Raw genomic sequence first — 18,542 nt, 5'->3', positions numbered from 1 at the left:
TCCAATGATGTGGGACTTGATTTTTTTTTTTAATTTATTTTTGTTTTTCTGAAACAGTATTTCTCTTTGTAGCCCTGCCTGTCCTGGAAATTGCTCTGTAGCCAGACTGGCCTCAGACTCGGGGAATCCACCTGCCTCTGCCTCCCCAGTGCTGGGTTTAAAGGGGTGCACCATCACCTGGCTCTTTATTTTTTTTATGTTGAATTTGTTTTTATTTTCTGTGCATTGATATTTTGCATGTCTGTCTGTGTGAGGGTGCCAGATCCTCTGGAACTGGAGTTACAGACAGGTGTGAGCGGCCATGTGGGTGCTGGGAATTGAACCCACGTCCTCTGGAAGAGCAGTTAGTGCTCTTAATTGATTTTCATCCTATGTGGGTCTCTTTCTGAGCTCTCTAGGCTCCAGGGTTCCATTCGGCTCTGAAATGGGCCCTCTGGGTCCCTTCCCTCTCCACCCCAGAAGGCCTTATAGACTATCTCTAAATCAGATTCATTCATTCAAACATTTATTGAGCGCCGGTTATGTACCAGATCCCGGCCTAGCTATTAAATCAAAGATGACAGATTGGGACCTGGACCCCTGAACACACACCGCCTGGACCCGATGCCTCTCAGCGGGCCCAGCCGGGGACTCAGTGACTCCCCGTGTCACAGCGGCTGGGCGGGTCGGTCTCCTCCCCTTCCTCCACCCGCCCCGCCCCGAGGCCGCCTCCACCCGCGGGATCCCGGCGACGCGTCCGACGCGTCCGCGAGCCAGGGCTGCTGCGTCCTTCTGTCTGTCTGTCGGTCTGTCCTCGGCGGGGCGAGGTCCGAGCTGGGGTGGAGGCAGGACGGTCCCGTCCCTCCCTCCCTCCCTCCCTCCTGGGAGCCGGCGGGGAAGGAGCCAGCGCGGGGAGATCACGGTAAATGAGCAGCGCAGAGACCCCCACATCTCTGGCTCAGGCGGGTCCTCGGGCAGATGCCACTGGGAGGGGACATAGCGACCTGCAGCTCTTTAGCCTCTGGGGACACGACCCCCTAGGAGACCGGGTCGCGCGGCTTCGCCGGGCACCCTCCATCCGTCTCGACATCCCTCCTCTTGAACTCGAATCCCTGCATCCTTCATCTTTCATTCCACATCCCGCATCCTACATCCCCGCATCCCGAGTCCCCGCATCCTGAAACCCCGCATCCTGCGTCCCCACATCCCGCGTCCCCGCATCCCACACCGCAGCCCCCAGTAGCGCGTGGCCCGAGGCGGGGGACGCGCTCCAGCGGAGCACGGGTCACTGCGGGTGACAGTCAATGGTCCCGTGCCTGCTCTTCTCCAGGCACCCCAGGGACGGCAGGGCGTGGACCCCCGAGCCCCCCTGCAGCCCCCCCACCGGCACCCCATTGTTCTCCACCGCGGCACCCGGGAGGGGGAGGGGGCTGCTCTCTTCTTAAAGGGCCCTTTCCGCTTCTTGTCGCCTCTGCAGGTCGCGAACACCAGTGGGGTGGGTGGGGCGTGCCCACGGCCCCCGCCCCCCCCGGGGTCCCCCAGCCGCAGCTCCAGAGCAGCGATCCCGGTGCTCCGCCCCCTTCCCTGGGACATCTGCGACCACTCGGGCCGACCAGGAGAGGAGACAGGGGTGCAGGGGTGCAGGGAGCCCCTAACAGGAGCCGTCGGGAGGGGCGGAACCGAGTCACCCAGGAGCGAGGCACAGGGTCTGGAACGCAGAGCTGAGCGCACAGAGAGCAGCAGGCTGGGGCCAGGGCCTCCCCAGTGACAAGGCCCTGCGTGGCGGACACAAGCAACTAGAGAGAAATGGGGAAAGGCCGGACCTAGAGGGGCAAGCTCCTCGCTCCCCACACCTGCACCGAGGGGACCCAGGAACTAAGCACATCCCCCACCTAGGACAGACTTTGCCTTCGGCGCACCCCTGTGTGCAACAGCTGCGCTCTGCGGGAAGGGGTCCTCGCTGCTGCGTCTGGATGGCCACCCATCCCCCTAACCCAGGCCTCTAGGCCTTGGAGAGGAGCCCAGCTGGAAAAGAGGCCACACTCCTCGCTGCCCGCCCTGGAGAGAGAGGACGACACTTCCGCGGTGCTCCCAGGCCCAGGAGGAGCTGGGCCAGCAACAGTGGGGACCTGGCCCCGCAGGCAGCAGCGGCCATGTCACGGCCAGGCCAAGGTGTGATGGTACCAGTGAACGGGCTGGGCTTCCCGCCGCAGAACGTGGCCCGGGTGGTGGTGTGGGAGTGGCTCAATGAACATAGCCGCTGGCGACCCTACACGGCCACCGTGTGCCACCACATCGAGAATGTTCTTAAGGAGGATGCCCGGGGCTCCGTGGTCCTGGGCCAGGTGGACGCCCAACTGGTGCCCTACATCATTGACCTACAATCGATGCATCAGTTCCGTCAAGACACAGGTGAGTAGATTTCTACGGGGCCAGGCCAGCTTCTCACAAGAGAGGCGGGGAATACAACAATCCCCACCCCACCCCCCACCCCCAGCATTCCCGAAAGGGGAACTTGGGGTTCTGAAGATCCTGCCTGCCAATTAAGCTTCCTCCCTCTCCCTCCACTGGGAAAAAGGACAGTGTGGCCTGGTCCAGGTTAATACTTTGGCTCCAGCCCTACCTCATATTAGTTTGGGGGAATGTGGGTAAAAGAATCACCTCTCTGAACCTCAGTTTCTTCACCTGAAAAATGGGTAGATCTCTGTCTCTCAGAGCTATGTAAACATTTTTTAAGCGAGTCCCCACACTGAGACCTCAGTACTTAAACACACCCATTTATCAAACTCACCAGTTGTTTGGTATCTCTCCACCAATCACAGACAGAAAGACTTTTAGATTCCTCGTGGGGCCATTTTACAGGCAAAGAAACTGAGTCTCCCAGAAGCTGAGTGAATCGCACTCAGAGCTGGGATCAATATCCAGACAGCTGGGAGTCCAGAGCTGGCATGGTAAGCTGGCTGCAGGTGCAGGGGGAGGGGTGGGGTGTGGTAATGGTCCAGGTGATGCCTGGGGATAATGGTGTCCATGGTGGGGGCCATGATGGAAGAGAGCGTGGTGGTGGCTTGGTGATAAAAAGATGCTGAGATGTCGTCATCATGATGGTCGGAAACTGATGGTCCTGCTGGGATAATGTTAGGGGTGACCTGTGATGCAGGAGGGTGTGTGTGTTTGGGGTGGGGGTTGCTGGCCATCTTGGTAGCCCCATGGTGTGGGTGGTGTCTGCTGATGGTGGTCTTGGTGGTGGTATTTATAGTACAATAATAACAGTGACGTTAAAGATGGCCTCACTCTCAGGCCCTCTCTCCTCCTCCGGGGATTTGTCACCTCTGTGGAGAGTTTCTGCCACATCACCAGGCGGCCTCTGAGACACACAAGACAGGCACTGCGCAGTGAGGCCCTGCCTTGTGGGAACCTTGGTGTGTTTGACCTCGAGAGGCAGTGATGGGGTCTGGAGAGGCCTCTGTACTTCCCTGGGTGAGCACTGCAGGCAACTAGCTTGGGGACAATAGAATGTTCCTCCTCCCGTTAGCTCCCTGCCCAGCCTGCAGGCCACTAACCACCTGTAGCTACTTCAACTCACATTAGTTAAAAATATGTCATCGTGCTGCCACACTTCAATTACTCTAGAGCAGGACTAGGCAAGGTATAGTGTGGACCCAGAGATTCCAGGGCTACAAGTGACACCTACAGATGTCCAGACACACCCAGGGGATGCATCTCCAGCGGTCCATCAGTGTGACATTTCAGTGTGTCTGTTTCCATAGCTTCGAGCACCAGCCATGCCTATCATAAGGACATTTCCTGACCTCCCACTGTATGCTGTAGTGCTGTGCAGAGCCAGACCTTTCTGAGTAGGGACTGACCACTGGTAACCATCCCTATGTGGTCAAGGAGCGGGCAGGAGGATGGAGCCTGTGAGACAGAGATGTGTGGCTACTTGGGAAGACCAGTCAGGAAGTGGTACTCCCAGAAAAAGGGGATGGCTGGTACAAAGGTCCCGGAATGAAAAGGAACTGCACGTTTGTTTCTATTGAGCTTGGGAGGCAGGGAGGCTGCTTCCAGATGTGTAGATGTAGGCCTGGACAGTGAGAAGGGCTTGGGCTTGACCCTGAGAACTGGAGATTACCCTCAGCTCCTTCTCAGGAGGAAGGGAGCGTGGGGTGGGGTCTGAGAGGAGAAGAGGGTTCCCCTCACCTGCACCTTGGCTTAGCTTTCTGTAGCCTCGGAGTTTTGGCTATAGAGATTTTCCAGGACTGAACTTGGGAGGGTGGGGGCCCCCAGAAGCATAAGCAGCACCCCCTAGCTCTCAAATTTGTATCTTTGCCTGTGGCCCTCCCCTGGGTCCTCCTTCAAGACTCATCACCCCCACTTCAGCTCCCAAATCCTCAAGCCCAGGCCTACTCCATCCCCCTTACTATCCTCCTGTGGTCCAATCTTCAACTCCTAACCTCTCTCTTCAAGCTGTGTCTGGCCTATGAGCTAGAAATGGGACTAGGCTTCTGAGCAACTGCCAGGGACCCCCACCCACCCACCCAGCCAGCCAGCAAGGAGAAGGGTCTGGGAACCCCTGGGAAGCTAAGGGCTGCCTCCCACAGATAGAAAGTCTGGCTGAGCTACTTCAGAAAGGCCTCTGGCCCTCGCTGCCCCAGATCCAGGAAAGAACTTCCTTCTGCTCTGACCAGCTGGGGGACCTGGCCGGAGGGCCTCGGCTCCCCAGGCCTCGGCTTCCATCTCATGTCACAAGCAGGTCAAAGAGAACAGAGCCTGTCAAACAGACCAACTCCTGCCCCACCATGAATCCACACCAGGGTACACTGGAAGACAGGGGGAGGTAAAGCCGAATGTCAGGGGCTGGGAATTTTGCTCAGCTGATGGAGCAGCCATAGGCAGTGCAAGCCGAGCATCCCAGCATGTGCAGGTGGAAGTACCCCCCAATGCAAAGCCATAAAACCAGAAACCCGCACACATGCACCAAAATGCACAGGACTCCTGCTTGACTTGCTTGTATCAAAGTTCCTGGAAGCTTCCGGAAGCTGATCTGTCCGCGGGTGGGGAAATGTGAGTCTGGTTTTGCCCCGATGCAGGGGCAAAAGCTGGTAGGCTTTCTAACCTTGTGGGGACCCACAGGCTGTCACTGGATCATATGCACTGCCTGGGACATATGCAGATGAGCAAATGTGACGGGCTGAGATAAACACTTGTGGCCATCACTGACGTTTGAAGTTTGTGCCATGTCTCGTGGCTCATAAAGTATTATTATTTTTTTTTTACAACTGTTTGAAAATGAAAAAAACTACTCTCTATTCTTAATCTCTGTGAAGGCAGAGGGTGGGTGCGCCCCCCCCCTGTGCCCCACTGCAGGTCACCCCACCCCCACCCCCTGCCAGAGCACCTTCTAATCTTGCCTCTGGGGTGTGACAGGCGCTGACACCCCAGAACACCCAGGATGATGTAGGCACGCCTCAGGATGTGCCAGACAGAGCTCATGTTAAGCGCAAACACACACGCGGCCGCAGCCTGCTCATCAGCCGCCGGCACACAAGTGTCCTGTCTGTCTGCCTGTTCTGCTTGGCAGCCAGCAGAAGGGAAGAGAAGGGAAGGGAAAGGGGCCAGATGTCAGGCTTGGGGACAAGTGGAGAGGACAGACCTGTCACACAGGGACTGCTGTTTATTCAGCTGTCCCAGATGTTTCCACTCCTACTCATGGGGGAGGGAGGAGGAGAGGAAGAGGGGAAGTTCCCTTTGAAACCCTCTGGGCTACAGCCCCCCACATGGAGGCAGAGGGTACATCCCCGGGCCATGGGATATCAGATCCCTAACAGCTGCACCCCTCACTGGCTGCTTGCTGGGGTCTCTCCCACCCCCACACTTCTTTGTGGGTGGTGTTCTGTGCTGGGATCTGAACCCAGGACCTCACATACACTGGCTCTGCCACTGAGTTACAGGACAACTCTCATGAGTGTTCATTTGGAGATGGGCTCTACCCAACTGGCCTTGAACTTGTGGCCTTCCTTCTCAGTCTCCTGAGTGGATGGGGATGATGGTCCCGTACCACCAGGCCCAGCCAGACTCCCAAAGTTTACCCCTTTTATCTGGAGCTCTCTGACCCAGCTGAACCTAGGTAAATGGACAGTCAGGCCTAGAGGGGTTTGGTCAAGTGGGCTCACAGAGGCCGAGGAGCCACCAGGATGTGTGTGGGTGAGGGGTTAGGAGTGGCTTTCACCCACACACACAACTTCTCTGAGGTCTACAAGATTTAGACTCTAGGTAGGAAAATCGAAGCCCAGAGACGGTGAGTCACTTGCCCAGGATCACACAGCTTAGCAGCCCCAGGGCCTCCCACAGACCCACTCCACACAGCTAGAGATGGGTGATGTGGCCGGAAGGGACAGAGGGCTCCAGTGTGACAGGCGTCTCCCATCTTCCTCCCCCTCCATTCTGTAAAGGGACAGCTAAGACAGACGCCATGTCAGAGGGTCCACCAGCAGTTGTGTCTCGAGATGCTGGACTGGAGACAGTCCGGTGGGGGTGGGGTGTACACCCCTTCCCTGGGCAGCCAGAACTCCCTCACCCCGCATCCTGCCCTGGGTAGATCCTGCCTGTGACACTTAGACTGGGGGGGGGGGCGAGAGAGTGAGGTCACCCAGAAAGGAAGGGCAGCCATTGCCATGGAAAGCATCTCCAGATGGGATGATAAAGCCCCAGAGAGGGTGAGTGACCTGCCCAAGGTCACACAGCTTTTTATTCTCAAACCAAAGCTAGGCTCCTATGTCAGGTCTCAGGGATGAAGGAGAGGCTGACTGTCCCTTCTCCCTGTCCCCTCAGAGTTCTGTCGGGCTTGTTGTCAGGGCCATCCTGAGTTACCAAGAGGCCTCTAGGATCTGAGTCCCTGACTCCCACGCCTCTGGGGCCCTTTCCTAACAGATCTAGGGCTGGGCTTGATGGGAGAGCAAGAAGGATGGATGAGAAGGAGTCCCTATCAGGTCTGGCTAAGCCATCCACAGGGTGCCCCGTGTCTCTGGCGCCCTACCACAGCCCACAGTAACTCCCTGAACGCCTGTTCTTTGGGGTCTACTATTTGCCAGGCCCAGAAGCCTCCTGGTTGCCCAACTCCATCATTGTTCTATTGTATGGTCATTGTTGCTGTCCAGGGCCTGGTCCTGAACTGGGTCTTGGGGGTCTCGGAGAGAAAGATAAAATCAATGCATTTCAGATCTTATCAATCAATATCAAATCTGTGTCAGAGTCTAGGAGAGATAAAAGCCAGCACGTCATGGAAACGACTTGTGAGCCCAGTTCTGACACCGAGGCCAACAGAAAGGGTGTATAAAGCCCACTTGCTGGCTGTGTGACAATGCGCAAGCCACTTAACCTCTCTGGGCCTCCATTTCCTGCCATGTAAAGTGGGAATAATCCTTCCCAAGGTCAGTTTCACGGGAAGCCTAGAGAACACTCTTGTACATCCTTCTTATGGGCACTTAGGTACTTTCTGACATTCCAAGCAGGCTATGTGGGCTCCTGAGCATGTGTGGGCCTATGTGAGGGTCCAAGGAGCCCCAGCCAGCCCCCAACTCAGGCCCAAGGACAGAGGAAGGCCATGACAATCAGGAGACAGGAAAGGTGGTCCCTTGGGAGCCATCAAGACCTGGCAGACATACATGGCTGCCAGCTGCTGCCCTTTAGTGCCTGGGCCCCAAGAGACCCAGAGCCAGTGTGCAGTACCAGCATCATTAATCTCAGGCCCTGGGAGGCTGGCACAGGTGAGCCAGGGCAGGCAGGCTGCTTTTCAGTGAGTAGGGCACCCCTTAGCAACAGCATACACTGAAGCTGGGAGATGAGAGCTCCTGTCCAGGACACAGCCATGGTCTGACACACAGACAGAGGTTGGGACAGACCCTCGCCGCCCCCCCCCCCCCGGTTGCTATGTGACGCCTTGAATGGCTATGAGGGTCTTGAGTGTGTAAGGAGGGGGTCTTGGGTCACAATGCCCCCTGCCTCGCCCCCCTCCTCTCTTCTCTGGAAGCTGTAGTCTATCTTAGATGCTAAGGTACTGAAAGCCATAAGGGGGTGCTGGTCTGATGGGAGGGTGTGGAGCAGGTGATAAACAAGGCGTGAGGCTGAGGTGGAGGAGCTCAGTGTGGAGGTAAAGATCTGATGGAGGAGGATGAGGAACTGGAAGGGAGGGGGGAGTTTGGAGGTAGTAGCATGCCCAAATCCCTCTTCATTCAGGGACCCCAGGGGCCTCCCCACATGCCCCTCCACCTATTTTCCAGCTTTCCACCTAGTCACCGACAACAGAGTCACACCCAGCCCTGGCCAGTCATTAGGACAGCCTTGTTCCCTAGATACTCACTCACCTCAAGCACATTTAGCCAAGGGCACAGGGGCCTGGGGGGCCCCAACCCTAACACAGACTGCCTTGGGAGCCTGTGGGCGAGGACAGGGCTCCCAGGTCTAGCCCAGGAGCTCACTAGGCACAGTGAGAAGCTGTAACTTTGGCTAAGGCCCATACTGCCCCCCAAGCCTCAGTTTCCTCATCTGTGATATGGGCCCAGCAGCAGCTGTGGCCAGACTGTTCTGCCTTCCCTCATTCCACAGGGACTGGGGATGCGGCCTAGTTAATGATGTTACTTGGTATGCACGAGGCCCTGGGTTCGATCACCAACCATGCACGAACCAGATATAGTGGAATACAGCTGTAATCCCAACACTAGGGAGGCAGAATAATCAGAAATTCAAGGTCATCCTCAGCTATGGAGAGAGTTTAAGGCCAGCCTGGGCTACATGAGACCCTGTCTCAAAAAAAAAAAAAAGGGGGGGGGGGACTCAATAGGAATTTAACGAGTGTCTGTTGTATGCAAGTGTTAGGAATGTCACAATCAACAGAGCAGACACTGAAAGCCTGCCTCTGATGCTCCAGCTCTGGACAATGCCAGGTACCACAGAAGTCCAGGGCATGTGGCTGTCACTGACCTTGAGGCTACACAGATGCCAGACAGTGGCTAAGCCTCCTCCAGATCCTTCATGGCCATACCCTCGCTCTAACTCTGCCGCAGAGCCTCTCTGGGCCCCTCCCACAGTCTCTGGAGCTGGTCCAGGCTGCCACCTCCACCTGCCCAGACAGCAGTGGCACTCAGTGACTGGGTACATGAAGGAGCCTGGCAGGGAGCCCTGTGTAGCCCGGCACCCTGAGCTGTAGAACAAAGAACCGAGTCATCAGAGGTGGCTGCCAAGACAGCCTGCCCACACCTGCAACCCAATGGCTACCTCTTCTTCCACAGCCGCGGTGCCATGGCTGCTGCCAGCTTCTATTCCTCTCTTGGGCTCCAATGGTGCCACCAAGGGTATCGAAGCTCAAGTCAAGTGGCCACATGGAGGCAGAGAGATAGAGGAGTGTTCTTGTCAAGGTGTGAGGGGCCTGGCCCCATTCAAACTCCATTCAAACCCTAACCTGAGTTCAGACTCTGTCTGACTATCAGGGTAATCTTAGACAAGTTTCTCTTACTGGGACTCAGTTTGCCCATCTGTCCAGAGGCTGCAGATTCATCTGCCTGACTGGATAATGATACATGGGAAACCATGGGTGTAAGAGTATCTCGCTCACCAGTATACATGGTACATAGTAGGTGTTCAATAGATCCTTGAAGGTCTTGAGCCTAGAATTACGTCTATAATTCTAGTACTCTGGAGGCTAAAACAGAAGGATTATGAGTTTGATATCAGCCTAAGGTTGTCTAGTGAAACCCAATCTCAAATAAAATAGGGGGGAAATAAAACAAACAAAAACACTTGGAGACATGTACAGTGTGGCCCTACCCAGCTCTGGCTACCTGTTGTTAAGGAAACCAAACTTTGTAGTCACATCTCTGGCCATTTGAGGATCTAGAAAGCTAGGCTAACATGTGTCCTTTACCCCCAATTTTTTTTGAGATGGGGGTCTATGTAGCCCTGGCTGGCCTGGAACTCGCTCTGTAGAGCAGACTAGCCTCAGACTCACAGAGATCCGCCTGCCTCTTCTTCCTGAGTGCTGGAATTAAAGGCGTGCACCACTATGCCTGCCTACACTCCTGGTTTTTAAATGTGGCTCACGATTTTTTTTTTTTTTTTCTCATCATAAGCAGTAGGTGAGCAGAGGAAGCCCACATTCTCTCCAGTGAGAGCCTCCAGCCTGGATGTGGGAATGGCCCACTTAGCATCATCTGTATCCATGCACTGCATCACTCATTCATTGCATCATCCATTCATTGCGTCATTCAGCCATTGCATCGTTCATTTGTTGCATCATTCATTTGCTCCTATTCAGCCACTGTTTCCACAGTGTTGACCCTGTGCTACTGACTATGCTGAGATTAAACGGGGCATGAGAAAACCAGTCCAACCTTCTGAGCAAGGGGGCATAGCCTGACTGAAGGGCACGCAGGCACCCTGTCACCTAACAATAGAGCTTCTGGTGCTAGAGAATGCAAAGTGTTCAGGGAGCCTGTGAGAGAGCCCTTGGTTCTCCTTTGCGATGGTGGAGACCAGTCTAGGACGTAGTTGAGCCAAGAAAGATAAATTCAGCAGGGAGGGGAACTGGGAAGATGGAAGACTGTTCTAGATAGGGTTTGGCAAGTGACAGCCCCCAAGTATACCGTTATTAAGTATTGTGTCCATTTCACAGGCTGGAAGGAACAGTTTGGGGGACCCAGGGGAGGAGGATTCAGGGCCCTTAGGTCTCCTCCCCCTCCCATTGGCTGCTGCTGAGTCAGAGCCCTGAATCCCAGGGTGTAGGAATTGGTGTCAGGGAGGCCCCAGGGCCATGAGGTGCACAAGGACACACACACACACACACACATATTGCAGCAGCCTTGGCAAAGCAGAGTGAAGGAAATTTAGGGCCCGAGTCCTCCCCACTCTGCTACCAGCAGCTGCCCCCCCCCAGGGATCTTGGGCAGCCCCCATGCCCAGATCACTAATGGGCCGGAGCCAGGCCTGAGAGTCCCACGGGAGCAATCAGAGGGAAACAACCTGCAGGCTCATCGATTGCGGCTGGAGCAGGAGGCCCTTGACTCAGAGCCAGCCTGTGTCTACTGAAGTCAGCCAGTGCTGGGGCTGGACTTCTGTGCCTTCCCGAGGAGTCTCAGTTTCCCAGTCTCTTCAAATGGAGCCCCTGGGGAGATGACGTCAGAGGGCTGCTGTCGCTGCTGCAGGAAGTCCCACCAGCCCTGCAGTCAGCCTGGGTGCAAAGCTGCAACATTCCAGGCTGGGGTTTCGCTGACTTGCTGTGTAGCCAGTGTGCCTCAGTTTCCCCCCGGGTGTGAGGGACTGGGGAGTGCACACTGTTGAAGGAGCAGCCACAGAAGGCAGGTGGCCCCAGGCTGGAGTCTACCGGGCCAGGGAACTGCAGATGACCCTCATGTGGCCCAGAGCTGCCCAGCATCCTAAGCTGTACCCAGGGCAGCCAGCTCCATCTCACAGTGTGGTTGAGGATGGGGTGGGGGACAGGTGAGTTCTGAACAGAGAATAAGCTTACTGCCAATGTCACTCGTTCCTGGGATGGTTGAAGATCCCACAGCATCCCTCCTCAAGCCTGGCATCCAGAGGTGCTCAAACTTGCCCAACCCACCCACTGCACACTCCCAGGCCCCAGCTTGACAGAATGTCATGGCCACCTCCCACAGGCCTTCCTTCCCAGCGGGTCTCAGTGCCCCTACCTGAGGTCCTTTCCCTCAGGAAGCCACCCCCAAAAGGGAGGGGCCCCTACTTGGGACTGTGGAATATCAGAGAGGCAAGCATAAGTGATCTCCATTCACAAAGCCACTCCGTTCTGAAGAGCTAGAACTTGGGGCAGAGACACACACTCCCGCCCCCCCCCCCACAACGCTGTGCCACTAGAGGTGTGGGGGGATTGCTGTCCAGGTAGGAAAGCAAACCGAGGTAATGAGACCCCCGCGAGTGGAGGAATTCTAGGCTAGGCTACCACTTGGCTAGGCTGGAAGCCTGAGGAAGCAAGCCATGCTTTAATTTGCCCTTCCTCTGCGATGCTCAGCCCTCAACTCTTGCCCCTGCCCCCTTACCTCCCTTCTCTAGACCTATGTGTGTCCATGGGTCTCTGTCTCTTGCTTTCTCTGATCACCCCCCCCCGTGTGTGTGTGTGTGTGTGTGTGTGTGTGTGTGTGTTTCCTTCTCTGTCCGCCTATCTCTCTATCTCTGTCTCTCCCTGTTACCCATGCTCTCTCCCTTGTCTGACTATCATCTTCCTGCAGCCTCCAGCAGACACTGGCCCCCAGCCCCTCGCCAGTTCAGGCAATTTTTCAATTGTCCATTCTTTCTGTTCAGAGGAGGAAGGAGCAGACACACACCACCAGGCCCAGGACAGCCCTCTGTACAGCCCTCTGCGTAGGAAGGCCCATCTCCCAGGCTCACGCACTGGGCATCCAGTCTGCGGCTCATTGTTCTGTCCACAAATCTAGGCCAAGGCCACCATGGAGGAGGCCGGCACAGCTAGGAAATCTCGGGATTCAAGACCAAGCAGACACTGGGGGCCAGCCGCCTCCCCTCCCCAGGCGCCCCTGGTTCATGGCCACCCTGGGCTGCAGGGGTGGGTGCAGGGGCAGCATTCACAGCAGTGCAGGGTCTGGGCGGGCGGGCGGGCTCAGCTGCCCTAATTACTCCAGCTCTCCAGGCTCCAATCCTTTCTCAAAAGGACTCCAGGGACACTGCCTTTAGTAACTACCACTAAACAGGCAAGAAAATCCATGCCTGGTAAACAGAGCCCCAGGGAGCAGATGCAGGCTGGCCAGCAGCTCCCAGAATCCTTTGCGGCAGAGTGGCCCAGGCAATCTCTACAGCCCTCTCCCCACTGCCCTAGGTCCACCTCCCCCCCCTTTCTGCCAGGCCTGGCCCCTCTCTCCCCCCTCTGCTCCACAGGCCTGGGTTCCAGCTGCATAGGCCTTCCTTCCCAGCAGGTTTTGGGAACACTGTGGCTCTGATCTGGCCTTTGTCGCCCCAGAAGTTATCCGCCAGGTCAGGAGACAAAAGCAGAGATGACTCAATGACAGTACAATAGCCACATGTGCCAGCTTCAGCAACAGAACTAAGGCCTTGCCAGAGGGGCTGGGCATGAAGGGCTCTGTGGTATGATGAGGAGTTCACCGGGTGGGGAGGCTGAAAGTAGCTCCACTCGTGGGGGGCTTCTATATGCTAAGTCATGTGCTAAGCACCTGTCATGCCTCTTTTATTTTGTCCCCCAGAAGTTCTTGGGGTAGTTGTTGATACCCCCATTTTACATATAGGAACACCACCAGGGTTTACGTTTTACTGACGACTCTCGTCCCCCATTTTTCTCATACATTCGCCTTGGCTCAGGCCCTGGGCAGCAGACGGGGTTCAAGAGGACAATTCCCCTTTTCCTCCTGTCCCATCTAAGGGACACAGCCCCTTGCTTCACCACAGAGCTGACCGCAGCCTTTAAGGTTCATCTCTCTCACAGCCCCTCGCTCTACAGATGGGGAAACTGAGGTACTGAGAGGTCGAGTCTAGCATGGAGAAGCAAGGGGACAGGAGGGAGGGCTTGCTCCCAGCACAGCGAAAACCACAGAAAATCAATATGCATTCCATTAAAACAAACAGGCATCCATTGGGCCCTGGGGAGTCTTCCTGTGGTTGCTGGGGCATTACTGCTACACGGGGACCTGATTTCTTGGCACCGTCCACCCTGCCCCTCTCCTATCAACAGATGCAGGCCCGGGCCTCAGTTTCCCCAGCCCTCAGGGCCGGTGCTGTTATCGGGGGCAGCCTTGGACAAGGCAAGGCAGAGGACAAGTTATCTGAGGCCTGAGTGGCAATATAATGAGGGACAGTCACACAGGGTCTGTGGTCAGAAGGGAACCTTCCAGAAGGATACCACGATCTCAGTGCCCCCATCTCATGTTGTGAGGACCTACTGTGTGAGTCACCCTGCCCAGAGTGAGGGTGGAGGAGCTGGAGAGCTAAGCAGAGGGCCCCCTGTGGGACTGAGCTGACAGGTGGAGGTAGGAAAGAACCAGTCATGACCAGAATGAGCAGCTACCAGGAAGTGGGGAACAAGGCAGCGATAGAATAAATCACTCAGAAGCCAAGTTGGGGGGCGGGGCTTCCTAACCAGTGACATCCAAACAGACCTGGATTAAAGAAGTCTAAGGGTGACCAAGTCATAATCTAGGCGGAGGAAACAGCCAGTGCAAAGGCCCTGAGGGCACACAGGGCTTGGGGTGGTTAGGTTGCAGCAGGGAGACCAGAGAGCTCTATGAGGGTGGGTGTGATACAGCCTAGATTGGCTGCCCTGGCTGCCAGGTGGGGACCAGGGTCTACTGCTGTGAGCCAAGCACGGGAGGCACAGTGGCTTAGAGCAGCTGAGAATCGGGCAACAGAGCCGTCAGAGAGACAACTTGGTGCCCACAGGCCTCTCAGGAGAGACGGGGAACTAATGTCATCAGAGTGAAGGCAGGCAGGGCCTGCCCCGCAGCCTCAGCATCTCTGCCCGCCTGGCCCATTGCCCTGAAGAGAAACCAAGGCTGACAGAGGAAGTCATCTGAATGTGGTTACATGACTGGATAGTCTTGACCTGGCAATTTGAGATGAGGGCTGTCTGCTCCAAATCCCTCCCGGGGTTCGCTGAAGACTACTCTTGAATCCTTCCAGCAGGCACCGGACACGGTGGGCCAGGGAGCTCCCCACCACTGTCGAGATGAGGCAGGCATATTCATTCTTTGTCTCGTTGCCATGACAAAAAGCAAGACTTAATTTTGATTTTGACTCACAGTTCGGGGGGTACAGTCTGTCATGGCCAGAAGGCATGGCAGCGGGCGCCTGAGGCGGCTGGTCATGTGGCGTCAAGCAGAGAGAGACCAAAGCCCTTGCTCAGCTCACCATCTCCTCTTGATGCAGTCCAGGACCCCAGCCCACAGGAATGGTGCCACCACAGCCAAGGTGGGCCTCCCCACCTCTACCAGCCTGCTTCAGAAACTCCCTCCCAGACAAGCCCAGAGGATTAACTTCTAAGTCATGAGTGCCAGGCCCTGTTGAGCCAGATCTGTATTAACTGTCACCAGGGCCACAGAGGCCTGGGGAGGCCTGGGGGACTTCAACAGCTTTGCAGCAGGTGGCAGCCTTTCTACAGGCGTGGCCTTGAGAGCCTGGGACAGTCATTTCTGTGCTGTGGCACCTGGGCCGGGCAGCCCTGAGGCCTGCACTGTCCATCACTGGTTCCCTCAGTTTCCTCAAGAGGGTGGCTTTCAGGCACAAGGTAGAGAGCCTCAGCCAGTGCAGAGCAAAGAAGGAGGAGCCATAGCCCTGGTGAACCGCAGGCCGGGACACCGCAGAGCTCTGGGGTGTGTGTGTGTGTGTGGGTCGCCTGAACACACTGTCCACTCTCACAGCATATACTCAGCACCTGTTTACCCAGGGCTGGAACAGAGGTGGGGAGGGCAGAGAGAGGGAGGGAGGGAGAGAGAAGGAAAAGCCAGGGGAGGGAGGAGAAAGGGTACATAGAGGTGTGAATGAAAAGGAGAAGGTGTGGCTGAATGACTGAAGCAAGGGATGAGTGAATTAATGAAGTGAGGGATACGTGAATTAATGAATGAAGCCAGGGATGAGTGAACGTGTGGCAGAATGAGTAAACCGGCGTGGAATCCAGTGGGCTGTGGTGTGAACGGAGAAACCCACCAAATGCTCTGGCTGCTGGCACCCTGGGAGCCCAGGGCAGGTGGGCCCTGCTCTCTGTGTGGCCACCACCCACCCTTAATGTTCCCCTCGCCCTGTGATGAGCAGGCCCTTCAGGACCTGCCTTGACCCTGCAGAGGGTGGCTGGCTCTCCGGGGTCCACCCCTTGCTCCTTTTCCCCTTGACTCTATGCCGGCTTCGTGTCCCTGTAACCCACACGTTGCCGGGGCCTCTGCCTGCCTCTCCCCAGCCCCTCCGTGCCTTTTACGATTCTATTGCTTTTATTTATTAGTTTTCTGGAGGACAGATCACAGCCTGAAGGAGCCGATTCTCTCCTTCCACCATGGGATTGGATTGAAATCTTACTGTCAGGCTTGGTGGCAAGCACCTTTACCTGCTGAACCGTCTTATCGGCCTAGTCCCCATGCCTTGACCCTCCTGTCTGCACAGATCCCCTTCCTGGCCCTGAAGGTCCCCTTGGGGGTCTGTGCTGACAACCCCTCTCCCTTCTGAGCGCAGGCACCATGCGGCCAGTGCGACGCAACTTCTACGACCCGTCGTCAGCGCCGGGCAAGGGCATCGTGTGGGAGTGGGAAAACGACGGCGGTGCGTGGACGGCCTACGACATGGACATCTGCATCACCATCCAGAACGCGTACGAGAAGCAGCACCCGTGGCTCGACCTCTCATCGCTCGGCTTCTGCTACCTCATCTACTTCAACAGCATGTCCCAGATGAACCGCCAGACGCGCCGCCGCCGCCGCTTGCGCCGTCGCCTGGACCTGGCTTACCCGCTCACCGTCGGTTCCATCCCCAAGTCGCAGTCCTGGCCCGTGGGAGCCAGCTCGGGTCAGCCCTGTTCGTGTCAGCAGTGCCTGCTGGTCAACAGCACGCGCGCCGCCTCCAACGCCATCCTGGCCTCCCAGCGCCGCAAGGCGCCCCTTGCGCCAGCCGCTCCTCCAGCGCCCCCGCCGCCCCCTCCGCCGCTACCACCAGGAGGGCCTCCGGGTGCGCTCGCTGTGCGCCCCAGTGCCACCTTCGCCGGGGCCGCGCTCTGGGCCGCCCCTGCCGCCGTCCCCACAGAGCCCGCCGCGCCACCTCCAGGAGTTCCCCCGCGGAGTCCTAGCGCCCCCAACGGAGCGCCCACCCCGGGCCAGAATAACCTCAGCCGCCCTGGACCCCAGCGAGCCACCAGCGTCAGCGCACGCGCCTCTATCCCGCCTGGGTAAGACGTCCCCCCCCTTCCAGGGCCACCCCCAGCAAGAAGCTACCCAGGGGCCATTGCCGGCCAAGGCCAAGGCTAGGGTGAAAAAGATTAGGTGCGGGCTACCCCTCTCGACTTGCTTTATAGTGGAGCATGCTACCAAGCTGGACAGCGGGACCCCATGAGGCAGGGACCAGCTCACCATCTAACTAAATGGGGACCATGACTATCATTGTCTGTCTATTCACACACACACACACACACACACACACACACACACACACACACACACACACACACCTACCTTCCCAAGCCATGGAACTAAGTCTTCATCATTTTGTGGCTCGCACTTGACCACTGAGCCATCTTCCCAGCTCAGGGTTTATTATTTGCCCCACTTTCTCAGTGTTAGTTTGTGACACCCTCCCCAAGACAATTCCAGAGGCTATAAAAGAGATACCTTCTGTCCATCACCCAGGAAAGGAGGTGTTCAGCCCACACCTACAGATCCAATGATGGAAGTTTTGCCATTTACTGTGGGGTGGGGAATCGAACTCAGGGTAGCAGGCTTTGTGGCAAGCCCCCTTTACCATCTGAGCCAGCTTGCCTTTCTGAAAGAAGTTTTTGGGAACATAGCTGTCTCTTCTGCTCCAGGCCACTGCTACCTTAGGGGTAAAAACAAGTTTCTCGAAAGAAACATCGCAGTCCCTTTGGGTTCTTAATGTCACTTTCCAAACTGGGTTCCAAGGACTCAAGTGACCTGACATGGAGGCTGGCCAGAGGGAACCAGTCTCTTGCTTCAACAAAAGTTGCCCTTTTTCTGGGAGAGGAGGCGGGGGGGGGGGGCTTCTACCACCCAGTCTTCCCATTAACACCTCACTGAAGACTGAGGGCCAGAACTCAGTTTGGAAATCACAGGCTTAGTGCCCTAGGTCACAGAAGTATTGGGGTGTGAGCATGTGGACATCCCATCCCAGCACCCACCTATAAACCAGGTACAGCAGTGTCCAGTTCTGGGGGGGTGAAGGGGACTGATAGAATCCGGGGCTCACTCTTCCATGCTGAGCAGATCCATCAGCCAGTGAGCTTCAGGGGTTTTTTTTGGGGGGGGTGTGGCTGGAGAAGGCTGAAGGTTCTTCTAGAGGACCCAAGTTCAGTTCCCAAAACCCACATGGTGGCTAAAACCATATGTTGCTCCAAGAGATCCAGTGCCCTCTGCTGGCCTTTGCAGGCACCAGCAGAGAAGAGTACATATAGATCACACACACACACAGTGTTCTCTGTATTTCGAGATCACATATATTGGGTGGTGTGTGCACGTGCTTACACACTCCATCACATGGGCACATGGGCACGCACGCATGCACACACACCACAGGATGTATGTGTAGATCAGAAGAAAGACAATTGTGGCAATCAGTTCTCTCCTACTGTGCTGACCCCCAGCATGGCCCTCAGGTCATCAGGTTTGGCAGCAGACACTCTGAGTCATGTCACAGGCCCCATTTCTGCACACTCTTCACGGGTCAGTGAGGACAGTGCTGCGAGCCACTCCTTTGGGACACACTACACAAGTCACTCAGCTTTTCCTGCCGAGTGTTCGTTCTCCATGAGTGTGCCATGGGTGTGAGCTCACAAAGTTGATCTGGCCTGGGAGGACTGAGTTCTGAGGATG

At 56.4% G+C, this 18,542-nt stretch overlaps 1 protein-coding gene across 2 annotated transcripts in view; it reads left to right on the top strand.

Annotated features, from left to right (window-relative positions):
* The first annotated feature begins 1,875 nt into the window (after positions 1-1,875).
* The window catches only part of Dtx1 (deltex E3 ubiquitin ligase 1), a 29,881-nt gene continuing 13,214 nt past the window's right edge, over positions 1,876-18,542 (top strand). Inside the window, exons 1-3 of one of the 2 annotated variants that reach the window (XM_051176557.1) lie at positions 2,244-2,391; positions 2,842-2,930; positions 16,183-16,888. In XM_051176557.1, the coding sequence (XP_051032514.1) occupies positions 16,188-16,888 (701 nt within the window). In that variant the 5' untranslated portion in view covers positions 2,244-2,391; positions 2,842-2,930; positions 16,183-16,187. Of the gene's footprint in view, positions 2,392-2,841; positions 2,931-16,182; positions 16,889-18,542 lie in introns of both variants that reach the window. The other variant, XM_051176556.1, reaches the window with a different exon arrangement.

This window comes from Phodopus roborovskii, unplaced genomic scaffold, assembly GCF_943737965.1.
Source record: "Phodopus roborovskii unplaced genomic scaffold, PHOROB, whole genome shotgun sequence".
NCBI classification, from domain to species: Eukaryota; Metazoa; Chordata; class Mammalia; order Rodentia; family Cricetidae; genus Phodopus; species Phodopus roborovskii.
Note: the sequence above shows the minus strand (reverse complement) of the source record. Positions and strands in the feature narration are given on the sequence as shown.